General features: G+C 46.5%; 1 protein-coding gene across 1 annotated transcript; it reads right to left on the bottom strand.

Annotated features, from left to right (window-relative positions):
- Nucleotides 1-11,301: 11,301 nt before the first annotated feature.
- Nucleotides 11,302-18,245, bottom strand: LOC123156723 (probable dolichyl-diphosphooligosaccharide--protein glycosyltransferase subunit 3). Its single transcript, XM_044574891.1, has 2 exons — nucleotides 17,091-18,245; nucleotides 11,302-11,558 (listed from the first exon to the last, which is right to left on the bottom strand). Exon 1 carries the CDS (start codon nucleotides 18,143-18,145, stop codon nucleotides 17,138-17,140), a length of 1,008 nt encoding a protein of 335 aa, XP_044430826.1. The 5' UTR covers nucleotides 18,146-18,245; the 3' UTR covers nucleotides 11,302-11,558; nucleotides 17,091-17,137.
- Nucleotides 18,246-20,240: the final 1,995 nt, after the last annotated feature.

Raw genomic sequence — 20,240 nt, 5'->3', positions numbered from 1 at the left:
CAAAGGATTGGCTCAAGCTCCTAGGTCAAGACTCTACATTTTACATTTTAGTGATCCAAGATCACATTGAGTCTATAGGAAAAGCCAATACTATCAAGAAGGGATGAGGTGTTGTTTAATGAGTTTCTTGCTCCACAGTGCTTAGTGATATGCTCCAAAAACCCTCAACTACTTTCCCACATCCACACACATGACCTAAACCTAAAGTCAAACTCGGCGCCACCGAGTTCAGATGTCATAGCCACTGCCACAAACCCTAGGCAAATCGGTCTCACCGATAGGGACCTCGGTCTCACCGAGATGGGATTGTAATCTCTCTGCGTATGTCCATTATAAAAATCGGTCTTACCGAGATTGTGTAATCGGTACTAACGAGATTACAATGCAAACTCTTTGGTTAACTTATTACCAAAATCGGTCCCACCGAGTTTGAGTAATCGGTCCCACCGAGTCTGCCTGACCAACTCTCTGGTTAGCTTATTACCAAAATCGGTCCCATCGAGTTTGTGTAATCGGTCTCACCGAGATTACGTTATGCCCTAACCCTAACCATATCGGTCCTATCGAGTTGCATGTCGGCCCCACTGAAAACCCTAACGGTCACATTGTTTACTGAATTGGTCTGACCGAGTTTGTTGATTCGGTCCCACCGAGATTGGTAAATTGTGTGTAACGGTTAGATTTTGTGTGGAGGCTATATATACCCCTCCACCTCTTCGAAGAGAGAGCCATCAGAACAAACCTACACTTCCAACTTACCATTTCTAAGAAAGAACTACCTACTCATGTGTTGAGGCCAAGATATTCCATTCCTACCATATGAATCTTGATCTCTAGCCTTCCCCAAGTTGCTTTCCACTCAAATCTTCTTTCCACCAAATCCAAATCCTATGAGAGAGAGTTGAGTGTTGGGGAGACTATCATTTGAAGCACAAGAGCAAGGAGTTCATCATCAACACACCATTTGTTACTTCTTTGAGAGTGGTGTCTCCTATATTGGCTAGGTGTCACTTGGGAGCCTCCGACAAGATTGTGGAGTTGAACCAAGGAGTTTGTAAGGGCAAGGAGATCGCCTACTTTGTGAAGATCTACCGCTAGTGAGGCAAGTCCTTCGTGGGCGATGGCCATGGTGGGATAGACAAGGTTGCTTCTTAGTGGACCCTTCGTGGGTGGAGCCCTCCGTGGACTCACGCAACCGTTACCCTTCGTGGGTTGAAGTCTCCATCAACGTGGATGTACGATAGCACCACCTATCGGAACCACGGCTCAAAAATCATCGTGTCTCCATATTGCGTTTGAAATCTCCAAACCCTTCCCTTTACATTCTTGCAAGTTGCATGCTTTACTTTCCGCTGCTCATATACTCTTTGCATGCTTGCTGGAATTGTGTGAAGATTGCTTGACTTGTGCTAAGATAGCTAAAATCTGCCAAAGACTAAAATTGGGAAAAGGTTAAGTTTTTAATTGGTCAAGTAGTCTAATCACCCCCCTCTAGACTTACTTCTCCGATCCTACAAACACCATGGCAGTTCTGCTGAGAACAGCGTCAGTCCGGGTTAGTTTCATTCAAATCATGCAAATTAGAGTCCAAAACAAAGGCAAAAGTGTTTGGAAAAGTAGATACATTGGAGACGTATCAACCCCCACTGCCCATCCCCTACGGCCGTCGTGAGCACCTCCCGCTCCTCATCTCCCCTCTGTCCCTCGCCCCGCTGCGCTGCGCCGCCCGCTTCGCTTCATCATCGCCCCGCGCATGGCTTCGCTCCCCGCATGTGTGGCCGCATGTTGCGCGCGTGCCTCGTGCGCCCCGCCGCACCCGGCCTTGCCTACTGCTGCTGCAGCAGCTGTCGCCGCCCCGCACCGTCCCGGCCACTACCGCGCCTGGGCTCTGCCCTCCTCGCCCCGCAACCCCGCCGCCCGCCGGCGTTTGTCCGAGGGCCGTCGTTCCCAGGGCCACCTCCTTCAGACGCATGTGCCCGTCACTGCGCTGCTGCCCACTCCGGTCGCGCCTAGTGCACGCGCGCCCTGCCGTGCCGCCCGTGGCCGCCCGAGTTGCTGCCGCTCCCTTGCACCGTCGTCGCCCTTGCTGCCAGCGCCCTGCCGCCGCGTCGCGACTCCCGCTTCAGCCACGCGGCCGCCGCCGCATTCCCCCCTCCACGGGTCTGTCCGACGGCTTCCCAGGTCGCCGGCGACCTCGCCCCGGCCGGCCCCCCTCGCTGTTAGGTTCGCCCCGCCTCGGGCACAGACGCCCAGCGCCCGGTGCCCGTTACCCATAGCGTCCGTGCCCACTAAGGGCCCCTGGGCCAATGACAGGAGGGCCCCACCCCTGAACGTGTTAAAAAAATAAAAAAAAGAATAAGAATAAAAATAAAAATATAATTAAAATAATAATAAATTAACTTAATTAATCATGTTTAGATTAACCTAATCATTTAGTTAGACTAACTAAACCTGATTAGTGGTATTAGTCTATGACATACAGGACCCACCTACCAGGATGACTTAGTCAACGGTCAGAGTTGACCGCTGACATCATGATGATGTCATAAAATGAATTTCGAATTAAATTAATTCTGTTAATTCTAAAAGTGATTAAAACTTTGTAAATTAATATAAAATAAACCGTAGCTCGGATGAAAAACTTTATACATGAAAGTTGGTCAGATCGATGAGACGAATACAAATACGCAGCCCGTTCGCCAGCCACATGTTCCTAGCATAGCGAACCTGCAAACCTCTAGTTCATCTGTCTGAAAACGCGAAACACCGGGGATACTTTCCCGGATGTTTCCCCCTTCACCGGTATCATCCTACTACCGCATTAGTGCACACCTAGCACCGCTCATTGTCATGTCATGCATCGTCATGCTTATGTTTGCATTATATTTATTGTTTCTTCCCCCTCTTCTCTCCGGTAGACTACGAGGCCGACGCCGCTGATGCCTCGGTCGACTACGGAGTTGACGACCCCTCCTTGCCAGAGCAACCAGGCAAGCCCCCCCCTTGATCGCCAGATATCGCCTATTCTTTCCTCTACCGCTTGCATTAGAGTAGTGTAGCCTGTTACTGTTCTCGATTAATCCTATTCTGTTGCATAGCATGTCATTGTTACTACAGTTGTTGATACCTTACCTGCGATCCTAAAGGCTTAGTATAGGATGCTAGTTTATCATCTGTGGCCCTACATTCTTGTCCGTCTGCCATGCTATACTATTGGGTCGTGATCATTCGGGAGGTGATCACGGGTATATACTATACATACTTACATACTATACAGATGGTGACTAAAGTCGGGTCGGCTCGTAGAGTACCCGTGAGTGATTCACGGTTTGGGGCCTGAAAGGACATTTATCTCGACGGCCCTCTGTGTGGATGTTTGTGGCGGAGCGACAGGGCAGGTTGAGACCACCTAGGCGAGAGGTGGGCCTGGCCCTGGTCAGCATTCGCGGTTACTTCATAATAACGCGCTTAACGAGATCTTGGTATTTGATGTGAGTCTAGCCACTAGCCTATACGCACTAACCAACTACGCGGGAACAATTATGGGCACTCGACGTCGTGGTATCAGCCGAAGCCTTCTTGACGTCAGCAATTGAGCGGCGCGCACCGGGTTGGACCGTGTAACACAACTTCCTTTGTAATGGAGGTTGCTAGGTGTGCTCACTGGCCGCCCTCGCAACGTGCAGGTGTGCAATGGGCGCTGGGCCCAGACCCCTGCGTGCATAGGATTTAGACCGGCATGCTGACCTCTCTGTTGTGCCTAGGTGGGGTTGCGACGTGTTGAACTTCTGAGGCCGGGCATGACCCAGGAAAGTGTGCCCGGCCAGAGGGATCGAGCATGTTGGGAAATGTGGTGCACCCCTGCAGGGAAGTTTATCTATTCAAATAGCCGTGTCCCTCGGTAAAAGGACGACCCGGAGTTGTACCTTGACCTTATGACAACTAGAACCGGATACTTAATAAAACACACCTAGACAAGTTCCAGAGACAACCCGGTGATCGCTTTCCCACAAGGCGACGAGGGGAGGATAGCCGGGTAGGATTATGCTATGCGATGATACTTGGTGGACTTCAATCTACTCTCTTCTACATGCTACAAGACGGAGGCTGCCAGAAGCGTAGTCTTCGATAGGACTAGCTATCCCCCTCTTATTTTGGCATTCTGCAGTTCAGTCCAACAATATTCCCTCTTTACACATATACCCATACATATGTAGTGTAGATCCTTGCTTGCGAGTACTTTGGATGAGTACTCACGGTTGCTTTGCTCCCTCTTTCCCCCCTTTTTCCTCTTCTTCTCGGATGCCGCAACCAGACGTTGGAGCCCAGGAGCCAGACGCCACCGTCGACGACGACCCCTACTACACTACGGGTGCCTACTACTACGTTCAAGCCGCCGACGACGAGGAGTAGTTTAGGAGGATCCCAGGTAGGAGGCCTGCACCTCTTTGGATCTGTATCCCAGTTTGTGTTAGCCATCTTATGGCAACTTGCTTAACTTATGTCTGTACTCAGATATTGTTGCTTCCGCTGACTCGTTTATGTTCGAGCCCTTGTATTCGAGCCCTCGAGGCCCCTGGATTGTAATATGATGCTTGTATGACTTATTTTACTTTTAGAGTTGTGTTGTGATATCTTCTCGTGAGTCCCCGATCTTGATCGTACACATTTGCGTGCATGATTAGTGTACGATTGAATCAGGGGCGTCAAAGTGGCGCGGCATTTGTGAGCAAAGTGTGCATCTCAGCTGCGGGCGGGCAACCATGGCTACATCGTGGTTGGGGGTGATTGATAGAGTTAGGGTGTGACGGAGGGGTGTGAGCATCGGGGTACACCACTTGCCCAGTCCTTTGACTGGCCGATGGCGACGGTGGCCGTTGACGCCATATCCTTCCTGAAGGCTCCATCGCGGCGGTCCCACTCATGTCGTCTTGCTCCGGGTAAAAACCTAATGTTCAGGATCGGGCGATGGTGGCTATCGGTGTACGCTTCCGGGAGGCCTCGATTTGGAGTCTTGGCTTCGTTGTTGTCCGACTCACCTCTATTGTGGATGCTCATGGTGGAGGTCTCCGACAGCTCCATGCTATCCTCCTTGCTCGTCTGTAGTTTGCTTGGTTGTCGGTAGCACTACTAGGAAAATGCTTATAGATAGAAGTTTACCAATAGCGCCTGTTTATGACCCCATGCTACTAGTATTTACCAGTAGCGCTTGGTAGAAAACAAGCTACTACTAATAAATAACAGCAGCGTTTGTTAGCTTGGGCCGCACTACTGTTACATGGGCCGCAGGGCCAAAATAGAAGCCCACTTACCTGTAGCGTTTGTTTTGAACGGGCGCCACAGCTGGTGGGCTTAACAGTAGCGCCGGCCTCTAACCAGCGCTACTACTAGAGGAAAAGAAAACCAGCCCGAGCGCCCCCGCACCCCCTCACTCTCACAATCGATCCCCTCCGCCCGATAATGCCGCTGTGGTTAGGGTTCGTCCCCGGACGCCTAACCCCCGTCGACGGTGCCGTGCGCTGCCACCACGCGCGGTCGCCTCTTGCCTCCTCCGACACTCCAGCCCCGTAAGTCCCCCTCGATCTCCTCCTCCCTGTGCGCGCCACACTAGCTAGGCTCCAATCGATTTGCCGCGGCGGCTCACCGTGTTTTGGGATTTAGGGATTGCACGGTGGCTCCACGCTTCAATGCGACGTGTTCCAGGCTTGTTTCCTCGCATGATTGGGAAGAGAGTAGAGAGAGGGGTTAGGTGAGAGAAGTAGAGGCTTTTTGTTGCTCACTGAAACTTAGGAGAGAGTAGAGAGAAGTAGCTAGAGAAGTAGAGGATTTTAGCACATATAATTGAAACTTGGGTTTCAATTCTTGGTTGGTGCCCCTGGAGCAGTGGTGGCGGAGGCGGTGCCTAGTGTTCTAGAGTTTAGAGAGGGGGTTCTTTTTTGACACTAGGGTTATGTCGTGAATGCTCCTCCTTTCATCTGAATGATGTTGATTGTGCCAGTTCTTCTTAAAGGTCTAGATGCATGTATCCTGGTGAGCTACCCTATGTGTAAATTTGATCCACTAGCTTCTTTGTTGATGCATATAAAGATATGACCAAGAAGCCCTCACTGTTATGTGGTTTCATGGAAAAATCAATGCTTGATTCGATACTCTTTCAGGTTGAAGAGAGTATCTGTATGTGGTGATGCTCAAATTGCCAAGTTGTTATGGTGCGCATTTGAATATATGCTAACACCCATTTCGAAAAAATGCTTATATTTTGTCTGTGTGTGCGATTGTTCTTCCCTTGTATTACCTCTTAGTCTGGTGCTTATATTTCGTAGTAGAAAATGTTGGCTACATTTTCAGCCACTTGTGAATTCTGTTTCTGCAACTGAATCTTTGTACATAAACTTTGCGTCCTTGTTCTCCATAGGGGGCTTTGTCAATTTTGCAATGCCTCTTTAGGCAAAGGAGCAGGGTGTAAATTGACAAAGCCCCCTATGGACCCAAATCGATATCCATCTGATGTTGTTAGTGAGCCCATTTTTGGTAAATTTCAGAAAAAAAAACACAGATAGACAGAGAGTTGTATGTGATCGAAAAGGGGGGGGGTTTGCCTTTTATAGTTTTAATTATTGTGCATCTGATGCCAAAGGTGGAATGGATGTTTACTTATTGTGTTTTGTGAATCTTGTGTCGTGCTGTTTTGGAAGATTCTAAGCTGGTTCAACTTTTGGATGTGGGAATAGATAAAGTGTTCCCCTGGATTGAACTACTTTTGCTTGTCTGCTTGCGCAATAATGGAAACATGCCATTTATCTTATTATTAGGCTCTGTGTGGGTTACATGATCTCTATTAGGTTATTGTCTGAACTGAACTACAATTTAGTTGTTATTTTGCTTGCCATGTGAACCTCATGTGTATTCTCTATGATGTGAACCTGATGTGTATATTATTCAAAACCTGATGTGTATTGAAAACTTTATGTTTACTTTTTGGATCGTTAATCCTTTAATCATATTTCTTTAGGGAAATGGTGCCACCACCACCACCACCATGTTGACGGTGCAAGTCAAGGTGCGCCAGCAGCCTTGCAACTGGCACGCTGTTCGGCATCTACTTCGAGTCTAGTTTTCTTCATGTGGCGGTAATAAATTATATGAAACTAGTAACTACTATTTTGTTTTTAGTGTTATTGGCATTAATGCATCGTGTATATATCATTTTGCTTTTTGTACACAGATCATCCCATGCAATGTGAGGTTAGAATTCAATAAGCTGACCGGAGACTCTGTGACCTTTGAGGCTCCTAGGGCCCTACACTATGGAGGTCGAGAAAGGACAAAATATGACGCGGGTGGGAGGAGATGGATGGGTCCGTTTCATCGCCCACATGTGTATCACCGATGGTGAGTTGATCAGCTTCTCCTTCAGAGCAGAAAGACCCAAGCTGGTCGTGATTTATGTCAACAAAGCAGAAGATTATGAGGATGATTATGATGATGACGACCCACTTGGTGAAGCCATCGTAGCTCAAAGAATGAGGTTGAGTGAGGAGGAGGTGTGCAACCTATGGGACATCATTCCGCCACGTGCTGACTTCGTCGGGGTGCCATTCGTGACCCGCCTGACAAGTACCATGGTTGATCGGCATATCATGGTATGTTGCATTTACTGTAGTTTTTAGAGTAATTTGATGATATGCTTTATTGTTATACTTAGTGTAGAGTCCGATGATATATATGCTTAGTGAATCTGATGATATATTTTGTTTTTAGAGTAATTTGATGATATGATTTATTGTTATACTTAGTATAGAGTCCGATGATATATATGCTTAGTGAATCTTATATGCATAGTGAATCCGATGATCTATGTGCTTAGTGAATCCAATGATATATATGCTTTATTGTTATACTTAGTGTAGAGTCCGATGATATATATGCTTAGTGAATCTTATATGCTAAGTGAATCCGATGATCTATATGCTTAGTGAATCCGATGATATATATGCTTCGTGTAGAATCCAGAGGACTGTTAATAGTGTAGAATCCATATATACTTATTAGTAGAATTCATGCTTAGCAGAAATGTAGTACTGTCTTTTGATAGTGTAGAATGTGTGAGGCTACTTATTAATTGATATGTTTTTCTTATTCGGAGATTGCCAAAAAGCCTATCTGAGAGTTGTGGTATCAAGCCTGATGAAGAAGGCTCTGCTGGAATACGCCTTACCGCGAGGGGCTCCGTCACCACTTGTGCGTACGGCATGGACACAGACGGTCGCACACACTTCAACTCGGTTGGATGGAAGAGCTTCCTCGTCGGCAAGAATCTTCATGTTGGACAGGCAATCCTAATTACTATCAGGAACACCCACCGCCCAGGCTTGAGGATGATGGTTGTAATCGATATCATCTAGAACTACATATGCTTGCGTGTGGCTGCTGAACCATATATATGCTAGTATGACTACCTAGTAGACTTATCAACTATGATTTATACATGCATTGTTGACTACTATATATGGGTTTGTGGGATTATGTGGTTATATTAAATGTGATATTGTCGTTAATGTTTGTGAGATGGTTCTGTGAACTTAGTCGTTAATGTTTGTGAGATGGTTCTGTGAACTTAGTTTATTTGTACTAGACTTGTCTTGATTTCCATGAATATTGCATCTGACTTTTTATTTATTTATATTTGCCTGGTTGTAGCGTGGGGAGAAAATAGGGCGCTACTACTATGTGATGATAGTAGTAGCGTTGGTAGACAAATAAACGCTACTACTAAGTATCTTAGCTGTAGCGCTGGCTTAGAAGCGCGCTACTGTTAATTAATAGTTGTAGTGCCCTAGCAGTAGCGCGCGTGCCCGCGCTACTGGTATGTAAAAAAACCAGCGCCACTAGTAAGATTTTCTCTAGTAGTGTAGGGTGGTGTGTCGGAGGCCGGCATCTTTATATCTTGTCTTGGGTGTGTGTTTTTTTAACTAAAACATCCTCTTTATTTATTAGTAATAATGGTTACATCGTCTATAAGAAAATTTACAATATCGTTCATAGGTTCCTCAAACCAATCCCTTGTCTCAGAAAAATTGGCTACTCTAGCAGCTTCATGAGCTACTTTGTTTGCCTTCCTATTACAGTGTTCAAATCTAACTAACGAAAAATCACAAGTCAAAAAATAACAATCATAAAACACAGTTGCAGCCGCTCCTGCTGTATGTCCTCCATTCTTCATCGTGTCAATTACTTTCATATTGTCGGAGTTAACAACAAGTCGGTTACTTCCCGCCTTTTGTGCAAGTAATAAGCCAAAACGTAATGCCATGGCTTCTGCTGTTAAAACATCTGCACATCAATCCATCTTCCAATTCCCTCCAACAATAAATCTTCCTTTATCATCTCTAAGTACAGCTCCCGCTGTGCCTCTAAGCATGTCTTGATTGAAAGAAGCATCGACATTTAATTTCACAAAACCTAGAGGGGGTCTCGTCCATCCCTCTATTTTATTTGTTGCCTTGGAGGATTGGGCAATAACATAGTTCGTCATCGTAGCACGGTCTCCCATCGAAATTTGGTATGCATCTTGGATCTTCCCCTGATGAACTAGCAAACGCCTTTCCCACCATAAATACCAGGCTGTTATAGCGATCAGTTCGCGAACATTCTGTATGCCCACTGTAGATAGCTCATGTTCTGGCATAAAAATTAGAAATTCAAGTACTGCCTCTCCCGCATGATCGACCGCACAGGCTTTTTAATGGCTTCGTGCAATCCCAGTTTCTCTCACACCTCTTTTGCCCTTTGACATAAAAATAATAAGTGTTTAGTATCTTCATGCCCGTTCGAACATGATGGGCAGGTGGGCGAAACTTTCATATGTCTATTAGCAAGTGTAACACGACACGGGAGGGTTCTATGTAAGGTACGCCAAATAAAGATCTTCACTTTTGCTGGACAAGATAATTTCCAAATCTTGCTCCAAATAGTATTGACATTTATTCCTCCAATGCCATCTGAGTTGCAATTTCCTCCCATATTGCGTTTTCCATTCCTTCAGATAACCAGAACGAACCGTGAACAATCCATTCTTTGTAAAGCTTCAAGCTATGAAATCCGACATGTCATACGTGGGGAGGGGGATCGTAAGCACCCTCTGGACATCAATTGGCCACAACATTTGTCTTACCAAATCTTCATCCCAGCAATTGTTGATTGGATCTATAAGATCAAAATCTTTTGTTAGAAGCTGCCCTCTTCTAGGAGTGATAATTTTCCTATTTGCCCCATTCGGGATCCATGCATCTCTCCAGATATCAATATTCTGTCCATTACCAACTTTCCAAATATAACCTTTTTTGAGAGAATCCACTCCGGCCATAATGCTTTGCCAAGTGAAAGAGGATCCTTTTTTCAGACTCATATTCATTAAATCTCCATCTGAAAAATATTTAGCTCTCAAAATGATAGCACATAGGGAATCAGGGTTATCAAGCAGGCGCCACGCTTGTTTGGCTAACAAGGCCAGATTGAAACAATGCTTGTCTTGGGGGTGTGTTTTGTGCGGTGATGGTGTGATGATTGCTTTATACTCCCTCCAGTCATTTTTACTCCGCGTATTAGATTTGTCTGAAGTCAAACTATGCTAAGTTTGACCAAATTTATATTAAAAATATTAGTATCTATTATACAGAATAAATATAATATGAAAATATATTCCAAAAGGAATCTAATGATATTTGTGTTGTTATGTGAATGTTAGTAAATTTTTTGTATAAACTTGATCAAACTTTGAAGAGTTTGACTTCAAACAAACCTAATATGCAGAGTAAAAAGGAACGGGGGAGTAATATAAAGAGGTGAAACCCTTTTTCGTTAAATAGGCATAAAATCCAAACAGCAAGGGCGGGTCAAACGGACCTAGAGAGCAGAAGACATGGACCGTGAGGATATATGATCAAGCAAACCTAGAGAACAAAGACAGACAATGAGGTACCGATTTGAAAATACCCTTGCGCGTTTTCTCAGGGCGATAATGCAAGCGTGAATGCATCTCACGTGCTTCCGAGACCGAACACAACACAGGCAGAGCATTTGCCTCAAGAGGTGTGCCAATGGCCCTGCCCAACCACTCAACAGGTCATTGCCAACTAATGCTGGCAACAAAGCAACCACCTCCGTCTCTTTTCCTCGGACCAGCTGACTGGCAATGGGTAGCAAAGATGCAGAAAGCATTCACCAAGATGTTTGACGAATAACTCACGGGTTACTAACAAAGACGACATATTAGCTATAGCCTACCATACTATCATAAGATTACCCAGACGAGTCCATGGTTAATATCCTCGGCTGGTGTTACTGCCTGAGAAGAGATATCAGAGATATCAGCTAAATAGGATTTACCAATGTTCAAGCAATACTGCAAGTTAAAATCCTCGGTATAAAATGACTCGGTTCTCTATATTCCACAATAAAGCACCAGAGAATTGAAATGCTAAACTTGGTAGTACGACGTTACAACCAAAATGATGCTCTATCTCAGTATGGTCGATCTGGATGGATGACTCCACGTCCTGAAATGAAAAACAAGCAGACAGTTAAATATTTGTCCATATCAGCATTAGACTTGATTTTAAAAAAAAACTGTTACCGTAGAAGGCAAGCAGAATAAATATGCCTTATTTTAGTAAAATAAACTGCATTCTAGCTAACTAGGTCCAGAGCATAAATTACACCTCAAGCATGGACACGGTTTAAAACGCAAATTCTCTAACATCGCATTGTTTAACTGTCCAGTGTATTCATATAAATCAACACAAGTAGCATAACAGGTGACCAGAGAACTATTAACTGAGAAAGAGGCAGCTTTAAGACAATATTGCTAGCTCTCAACTAGTAAAACTGAAAAAATGGCCCACACACAAGTGTTTTATACTAGTCCAATGCATTTCATGCTCCCATGCTTTGGCTGCTATTTCTTGTTCAAACTTTTACCCACAGCATCACTGTGATCATAATGGATACATATTGCAGGATGTGTCCTTAGAAGATGATGAATACAAAGGCATTAAATTGGCTAATCTAACAAAATTTATAGTCCCAACATGGGCACAAGACAGTAAGGAAATAACTCAAGTCATGCCAGTTAACTTTTCTTTTCTTCATTGGCTGTCAGTAGACAAGACGATGTGGAAACAAGATGAACGAATAAGTATGCCATTACATACAATGTGCATTGACTATGGTAGCCACAAAGTTTGTCCGTATCTCAGGCATGCCAGATAATTCAATGTTAGACTCTTTGTATGAGTATAGCCTACATTTGGTTGTTTTCCTTTTAAATGTCAGATAAACATGAATTTGAAGTATCGTTACATCGCACCCCATTTAGCAGCGAAAAATCCAACAAACTGATAACTTAAACCAGACTCAAACAAGGACAGCTGCTGTAAAATCTGGTCTGATGTGGTGAATTAGAAAAAATATGGTTCAGCATGTGGTTTGCCAAATGCTCACCCTAAATACTGGGAAACATCTCGACTACTCAGATGAATATCATTAGAATTATTGTTAAAAATACTTTTATGGTACTAATTCGTAATGCCATTTACCAACATGTACTTGTAAAGAGGCGGTATAGATTGGAATCACGAATGAATTTCCAAAGTATCCACCAGAATGACTACTCCCCATGTTCCCTCCATTTCACAATATATGCCCATATTCGTGGAAAGACATGCAAGTCGAGGTGAGAAAATCACCAGCACGGTTATTGCAGTATCTCCAACCTGTACACTTATTATAATGCTGTGACATGGGTTGGGTGGCAATAAATATAGTATTTGCTACTCCCTCCAATCCATAATAAGTGTCACAGTTTTGAACTAAGGCTGTGTCGCAGTTTTGAACTAAGGTTGAACTAACCTTAGTTCAAAACCGACACTTATTTTGGATCGGAGGGAGTACCATTTAACTGGGTTAAGTATCGTCATGGAGCGAAATATGCTGGAAATACAAACTTATCCAGCCTGCTCACTATTTACAAACTCGCAAATCGTTGATTGATACAAAACAACACATCACGTGTGCTCACTTTGGTCCAAACGAGGCTAGGTCAAATGATTTTGCACATGTGGGGCAGTAGGTGAACGTGATCATACCCCAGGCCAGGCCAGGTCCTGGCCAGGCTTGATAAAGCTCAAAGTAAAAAAATTGTGCATCCTTGGTCTATGTTCTTGTACCATCCCTATGACCATGTCGTTCAAGTATTTCATAGATTTTGTGCATCCTTGGCCTGTGTTCTAAGAGCAACTCCAATGGGGCAACCCATTTCGTCCGCCCGCGTCCGTTTGGGTCGGCGCAGACAAAAGTGGCGGCCCAACGCGCCGACCCAAACGGACGCGCGTTCGTTTTTCGTCCGCGGGCGACCCATTCCCGGCCCAATTTTGAGCCTGATTTGCGTCGGCGCGGACACGAGAAGGACGCGCGCACGCGCCTACTCTTCTCCCCGGGCCCGCCGGTCAGTGGCAGCCACCACCATTTCCCCCCATTTCCCCCAAAAACGCTCCCATCCGCGCGCGCTCGCTCCCGCCCCAACCATGGACGACGCCATCGACCTCGACCTCGACCTCGACGCCGCCGGCCTCGCCTCCCTCGCCTCGTCCGGCGTCGTCGCCCCCTTCGGGAAAGGCAAGCCTCGTGCCCCGCGCAAGACCGCCGCCGCGACCAAGCCGAAGAAGGCGTTGACGCCCGAACAGCAGGCAAGGGAGTCGGCCAAGAGGAAGGGCCGGAGGCACGCCGCAGACGCGAGGGATGAGGCCGCCGCCGTGGCCGCCGCGCTCTTTTGTGTCATCAAGATCATCCTTGCTATCACTTGCCCATATGCTTGCATGGAAACATTTTGTAGGCATTTCAAGCTTTGGAGGCATTCAAGGTTCAACACAATGGCAAGTGCTTCAACCTCTCCCATTGCTATCGGATCATCAAGGACGAAGAGAAGTTCAAGGCACAATATGCCGCACTCAAGGCACGCGGGGGGAAGAAAGCCGTGGAGGATGTTGGGGAGGGCGAGCCGGCACGGCCGCGGGGGAAGACCAACTCCAAGAAGGAGGACAAGCGAGATGCGGCCACCAATGCCTTGATCGCAAGCGTGGACGGCATGATGAATAAGAAGGACTCAAGGGAGGAGGAGCGCCGGCGTTTCAAGGCGGAGCAAATGGATGTTTTCATGGAGATCCAAAGGAGGAGGCTTGATCTTGACGCGGAGAAGCAAGCCAAGATGTTCGAGCTCGAGGCGGAGAAGCAAGCCAGGATGCTAGAGATCGAGGCCGCCAACGCCAAGACCAAGGCGAAAGAAGTGGCTCTTGCGAGCATGATGACCGGGGTGGAGATCATGAAGGTGGATCTCAACACCGTGTCACCAAGAGGCCGTGGTTCGAGAAGATGCAGGCCGACATGCTCAAGCATGAACTGTGGTGATATTTTCTGAAGCCGGCATTGTATGCCGGCGTTGGCATGGTGCCGGCATGAGACATGGCCGCTGGCATGATCGGCCGCGGGCCCTTTTTATTTAAAAGTTGAATGCGGGCATGGAATGGGTTGGCGCGTTGGGCGCACTGCCGACCCAAATGCAAAACTGGGCGGACGCTGGGCGGGCGGCCGACCCAAACGGACAAAAAGCGGACAAATGCGCCGTCCGTTTGGGTCGGCCCGTTGGAGTTGCTCTAAGGGCACTCACAATGCACACATCTGAATTACTACTCCCCCCGTCCTAAAATAAGTGTCCCAGCTTTGAACTAACTTTAGTATAATCCACTTATTTTGGGAGGGAAGGAGTACATGCTAATAGTTCCATCTCATCTAGATAAAATCATGCATGTAACTTACCCAAGCGCAAAGTGACAAAGTATCTACAAGTGGGCCAAACCATTTAATAACCAACTACAGCTTCTCTGTGGTAAAACTAGCTCCTCCCACTCCCAGACAGAAGCATATTTCGCCCTCTCATGTTCTCTCTCCTTCACACCTCAAACACTCTCAGATTTGATAGTAAAAACTAGGCATGGATCTTGGTGAAGATCAAAGGATTTGAAAATGGTACCCTGCAGACAGCAATTGTTTCATACAAGTGGAAATATGGAACTTTAATTTGGTCATGATGGCAAACCAAGGAGAAAGAAGATGGCCAGCGCCCTAGTTCTGAGAGATGGAGAAGATTCTGAATAGGAGTGGTAGTGGATTGCACCATAATATGGTGGCGGTACGATGGCTACAACTGCCAGGCAGCACCACAAGCAATCGTGGAAGCGCTCAGCGCCAGCGAGCAGGCAGGAGGCAGGAGGAGAGGGCAGCTGCGGCGTCTGGAAATGGCGATCCTAGTGTGGCCGGCAGTGGTCCTTGGTTTCAGGTGACTGCTTTGTGCGTGAGGCAGGGAAAAGCCAACATGAGTTTATGCCCTTTTTCTGAACTCCAAAACAAATTGAATTTCAATCACGAAAATCATTCAAAGGTCAAAACTAGACGGGGACCCTCAATTTAGTTATGCTCCGATCTTAACAAATGTATAGTTGTTGTCGATTAACTCACGAGTAGAATCAATCTCGAAATTTCCATACAACTTACAGTTAACAAAGTGAAATTTTGGTCAACTCTTACGACTTGTGTCAAGGTTCAGCCTTCATAATTTCTGGGGTATTTTCATATATGTAGAGTGGGGCTTGGACTCATATTGCGAGACAGAGGGAGTACACAAGAAAGAATTGCAGCTTCCCAAACTAACTCTCGGAATAGACATGGAATCATATGAATCATCATGTGGGTATTTGAAAATTTGGCAGATCATTTTGCCAATGTATATCTAATTAATTATAGCACCAAACCTAAAATACTTATGCTTCTGAGTCCCAACGTGCATTAATATGTTAAACAACATTATGTAGACATATGGTTACAGCCAAACTAATCAACAGTGAGAAACCAATAGCACCAAACACATAGATACTCCATCCAGCACAGTATTGTCTTTCAGATTTGTACTCTCCAAATACAAACTTGACAATAAATTTCTGTCATAGTTTATTTGTAAAGACTAATCAATTATAGTAATTTTAACTACTAGGGTGTCATCTCCATGTCACTCATACTAGCATCATCAAACTCCAACCGTTCAAGAACTTCTAGTTAACGAACTCTTACTCTGACAAGACATCCAGACGATACATACATCTTTTTAACAAATGGGGGAGGACACATGGTATATTCATATAATCATACTGCAGGACAAAAGGTCAATTGTCCAGGACGTGAATCTAGGTGAAGGCAATATACGAATGCTTGACCGAAATAAATACAATCTTGTTACCTAACTGTTAAGATACAGTTTATGATACCTATACTCAGTCTATGAGTACATCCCATACATAACAAATTGTGAATTAGATTAGATGTCATTGAAGTGTCTATCATAAAGTGTTTTAGGAAGGGCCTGGCCAGTGATACCCACTAGAAAAATTACACCATCAAAGTCATCACATTCCACAAAGGACAACCTACCACTCTACCATACTCCCTTCGTGTCACATTGCATGCCAATTCAAATATGCTTCTTGAAATAAAAGTGCATATACATTATAGAAGTATATTTCACAGTGAATCTAGAATTATGATTCCATTCTTGTAGAAGTAGATAGGTTTTCCTATATCCATGGTCATGCCTTAAAATGATTAACTGGTGATGACGCTGAGGGAGCATAGGAGCATTTACAGAGGGAAACTGAAAGAAACGAAAGAAGTCTATCTGTCATACTTAGTCTTCAGAATCGAGGAAAGAAGTAGAGAGATGCGTCCCAAAGTAATTCTGCGACAAAACCAGCAGTTTTTTGCTGAACATAATTGATGTTATTCGTTATTACAGTCGGAGAATCACATATGACATTATAAATCGGTGCACATTTCGTTTCAGCTATACAACCATTTCCAAAATGCTGAATTCTCTGACTCATCTAACGAGATTGCATGAATTGCTAAAAATATACTACTCATCATGCCCAATATTCGAATTGAAAATCATTTGTACAACAAGAGAAAGAAGAGATAATATTACATACCTCTGCAACCAAAGGAAATAAGCATCGATCGCCGGTTGAGACAACATTTACCTCCAGCTACTGGGCCAGAAGGTATGAATGCCGTACCCAGTCTTCCAGTTATCCAGGTAAATCACCTTCCTGACTGCCCACCACCCGATGGCCATGACTGCCAGCATCGCAAATCGCTGTGTCTGCAGGCTCTCCACCTTCACCAGCAAGTGTGTCACCACAGCTATCATCAGCCCCACGAGGGTGTACAGGAAACCAACGGCAAACCCCTCTGCGCCGAGCTGCATCCCTGAACCCTGGTAGAAGAAGACGAGCTTGTTTGGATCCTCCCGGTCCGTGATGAACATGGGCGTATGCCTGATGATCCCGTACATGCCCCCTGACACGCTGAAGAAGTAGACGAACAGCGCCCCGGCCATCCAAAGCTTGCGGTCATGAAGCAGGGTGTCCCCTTCCATGATCCTCTTGATGCCGAACGGGATGGAGATCAGGAACAGGAGGACGAGCAGGATCATCTGGTTGCGGGAGACGAGAGGAGGGCGGACGATGGGGCCGACCTCGAGGCCGGTGCGGGCCTCCACGAACTCGACCATGGAATCGGCGAGGCGGGAGAAGTGGGACTGGTCCATCTGCTCCGAGTCGGCGAGGCGGGAGTGCTCCGGGCGGATGAGGCGGACGTGGGGGAGGGAGTTGACGCCGAACTGGGAGAAGGAGTGCTGCGACTCGGAGAACTCGATGTCGGCGAAGAAGAGGTCGGAGGAGTCGGGGTTGTTGGCGTGGAAGGAGGCGGAGAGGAGCGCGAACTCGCGGCGGAGCTGGGGGAGGTGGAGGTCGGTCTTGGAGTGGAGCGAGGTGGCGTCGAAGAAGACGAGGACGGAGTAGGGGCGCGGGGCCGGCGAGGAGAGGAAGCGGGTGACGGAGGTGTCGGTGAGGTGGATCACGCCGGCGGGGGAGCGGGAGCGGAGGGATTGGAGCTCGCCGACCAGGTCGTTGGCGCCGGCGAAGGTGGAGGCGGCCGCCGCCGCGAGGAGGAGCGGGAGGAGGAGGTGGGAGGAGATCGCCATGGCGATGGGTGGATGTGGATCTGGGGAGGAGACCGACGGCGAAAACTGGGTACAGTAGTGATGGAGCAAACAGGGGAAAAGTATGAGAGGAGACCTGTTGGGTGGACCCGCGAGAGAGTGCAAGCACTGAAAATAGGCCCGCTAAGAGGTTGCAATGGGCCAAAGCCTGGGCCTAAAACATTTCCTTCTCTTAAAGTGTGTCCTCCAATCGGAGCCTACCCTGCTGGGCCGGCCCATTAGCACTGCGAATAGGCCTGGTAAGAGGTTGCATATATATTTACGAGAAAGAGTTTGGGAAAGGATAAAGGGATGGATGGAGAAACTTTTATCAGTGACAGGAAAGAAGGTTCTCATAAAATCTGTGGCTCAAGCTTTACCAGTTTTTTCGATGTCTTGCTTCAGATTACCTAGAGGCCTTTGTGAAAGTATTACGTCACTCATTCGTCAATTTTGATGGGGAAGCAAGAGAGGCAAGAGGAAACCATGTTGGGTAGCTTGGGATTTGATGACCCGACCGAAAAGTTTGGGAGGACTTGGCTTTCGGGATATAGAGATCTTTAACTTGGCACTTTTGTCTCGGCAAATTTGGAGATTACTGAATGATCCCTCCTCTCTTAGTGCACAAATCCTTAAAGCATCATATTTCCCACAATGCTCAGTCCTTGAAGCTCAACTAGGTCCACATCCTTCTCAGGTGTGGCGATCTATACTTGATGGGAGAGATATTATCACCCAAGGAGCTATCCGGCGTATTGGTGATGGAACTACCACGAACATATGGCAACATAGTTGGATCCCAAGGGACGTAATGATGAAGCCGGTGGCCTCTTTGGTTGCTGACCCGCCGCAACTAGTTTCTGATCTGATTGATCATACTAGAGCTGCGTGGCGAGAGGACTTGCTAAGACAGGTGTTCATACCTATTGACATGGAGGCGATCTTGCAAATCCCGCTCTGTACACGGCATGTGGACGATTTCTGGGCATGAAATGATGATCCAAGGGGACGTTTTTCTGTACGGTCAGCCTATAAGATGATTGTCAAGATCAAGATCGGGCGCGAGGCATGGCTGGAGGAAAGGGAGGATCCTTCCAACTCTGAACATGAGATGAGGGGGTGGAACTCGCTATGGAACATGCCAGTACCACCGAAACTATGATTTTTCACTTGGCGATTGGCGCAACACTCACTCCCTACGGGAGATGTCCTAAACCACCGTCATATGGCCACTACGAGTGCTTGCTCCCTCTGTGGAGGGCAGGATAGCTGGCGGCATTCCTTGCTAGACTGTAATGTGTCTAGGTGTGTGTGGACACTTTCAGAAGCCGAGATGGTCGAGCACATGTTGGCAACTTCGGAACCTGACGCACGGCTATGGCTGTTTGCTATGAATGAGTCTCTTCCACCAGAGCAATTTCAGTTGATGATTGTTACTTTATGGGCGATTTGGAGTGCAAGGAGGAAAGCTATACATGAAGATATATACCAAACTCCGTTTGCCACTGACAACTTCATCAAAGCTTACTTATCAGACATTGAGTTTTTGAATAAGAAGGAGGAAGCACATGGGATAGCAGTACTACGACCCCGTACGTCGATTCCGCCACCAACAAATTACTACAAACTCAATGTGGACGCGGCCGTGTCACGCTCGGGCACGTTTGGCGCAGTTCGTGTGGTTTGCAGGGATGAGAGGGGTTTGTTCATGGGAGCGTCAGCTCTCGTTTTCAGGGGACTGCACAACCCCCAGGTGCTAGAAGCACTAGCTGTTCGGGAGGCATTAGCACTTTCAGAAGATCTCTATATCAACCATTTACTGGTGGCCTCTGATTGCAAGGTGGTGGTAGATGCAATCAGGCAGGGAAGCTCAACAGATTTTGAAGCCATTGTCGAAGAAATTAAGGCCAGAGCAACAACCTTTATTTCATGTTCGTTTACTCATGAGTATAGGACCTCCAATACGGAGGCCCATAATCTTGCAAAGCATGTGTTATCTTTAGGGTTTGGCCGACACACCTGGCTAGGCCAACCCGGCGATCTTCTTTTTTTACCTATGAACATTATGATTCAGTAATAAAGCTTTGCGAGATTCTCA

The sequence above is a fragment of the Triticum aestivum genome, chromosome 7B (genome assembly GCF_018294505.1).
Source record: "Triticum aestivum cultivar Chinese Spring chromosome 7B, IWGSC CS RefSeq v2.1, whole genome shotgun sequence".
In the NCBI taxonomy this organism is placed as follows: Eukaryota; Viridiplantae; Streptophyta; class Magnoliopsida; order Poales; family Poaceae; genus Triticum; species Triticum aestivum.
This window is presented reverse-complemented; position numbering and strand designations above follow the sequence as displayed.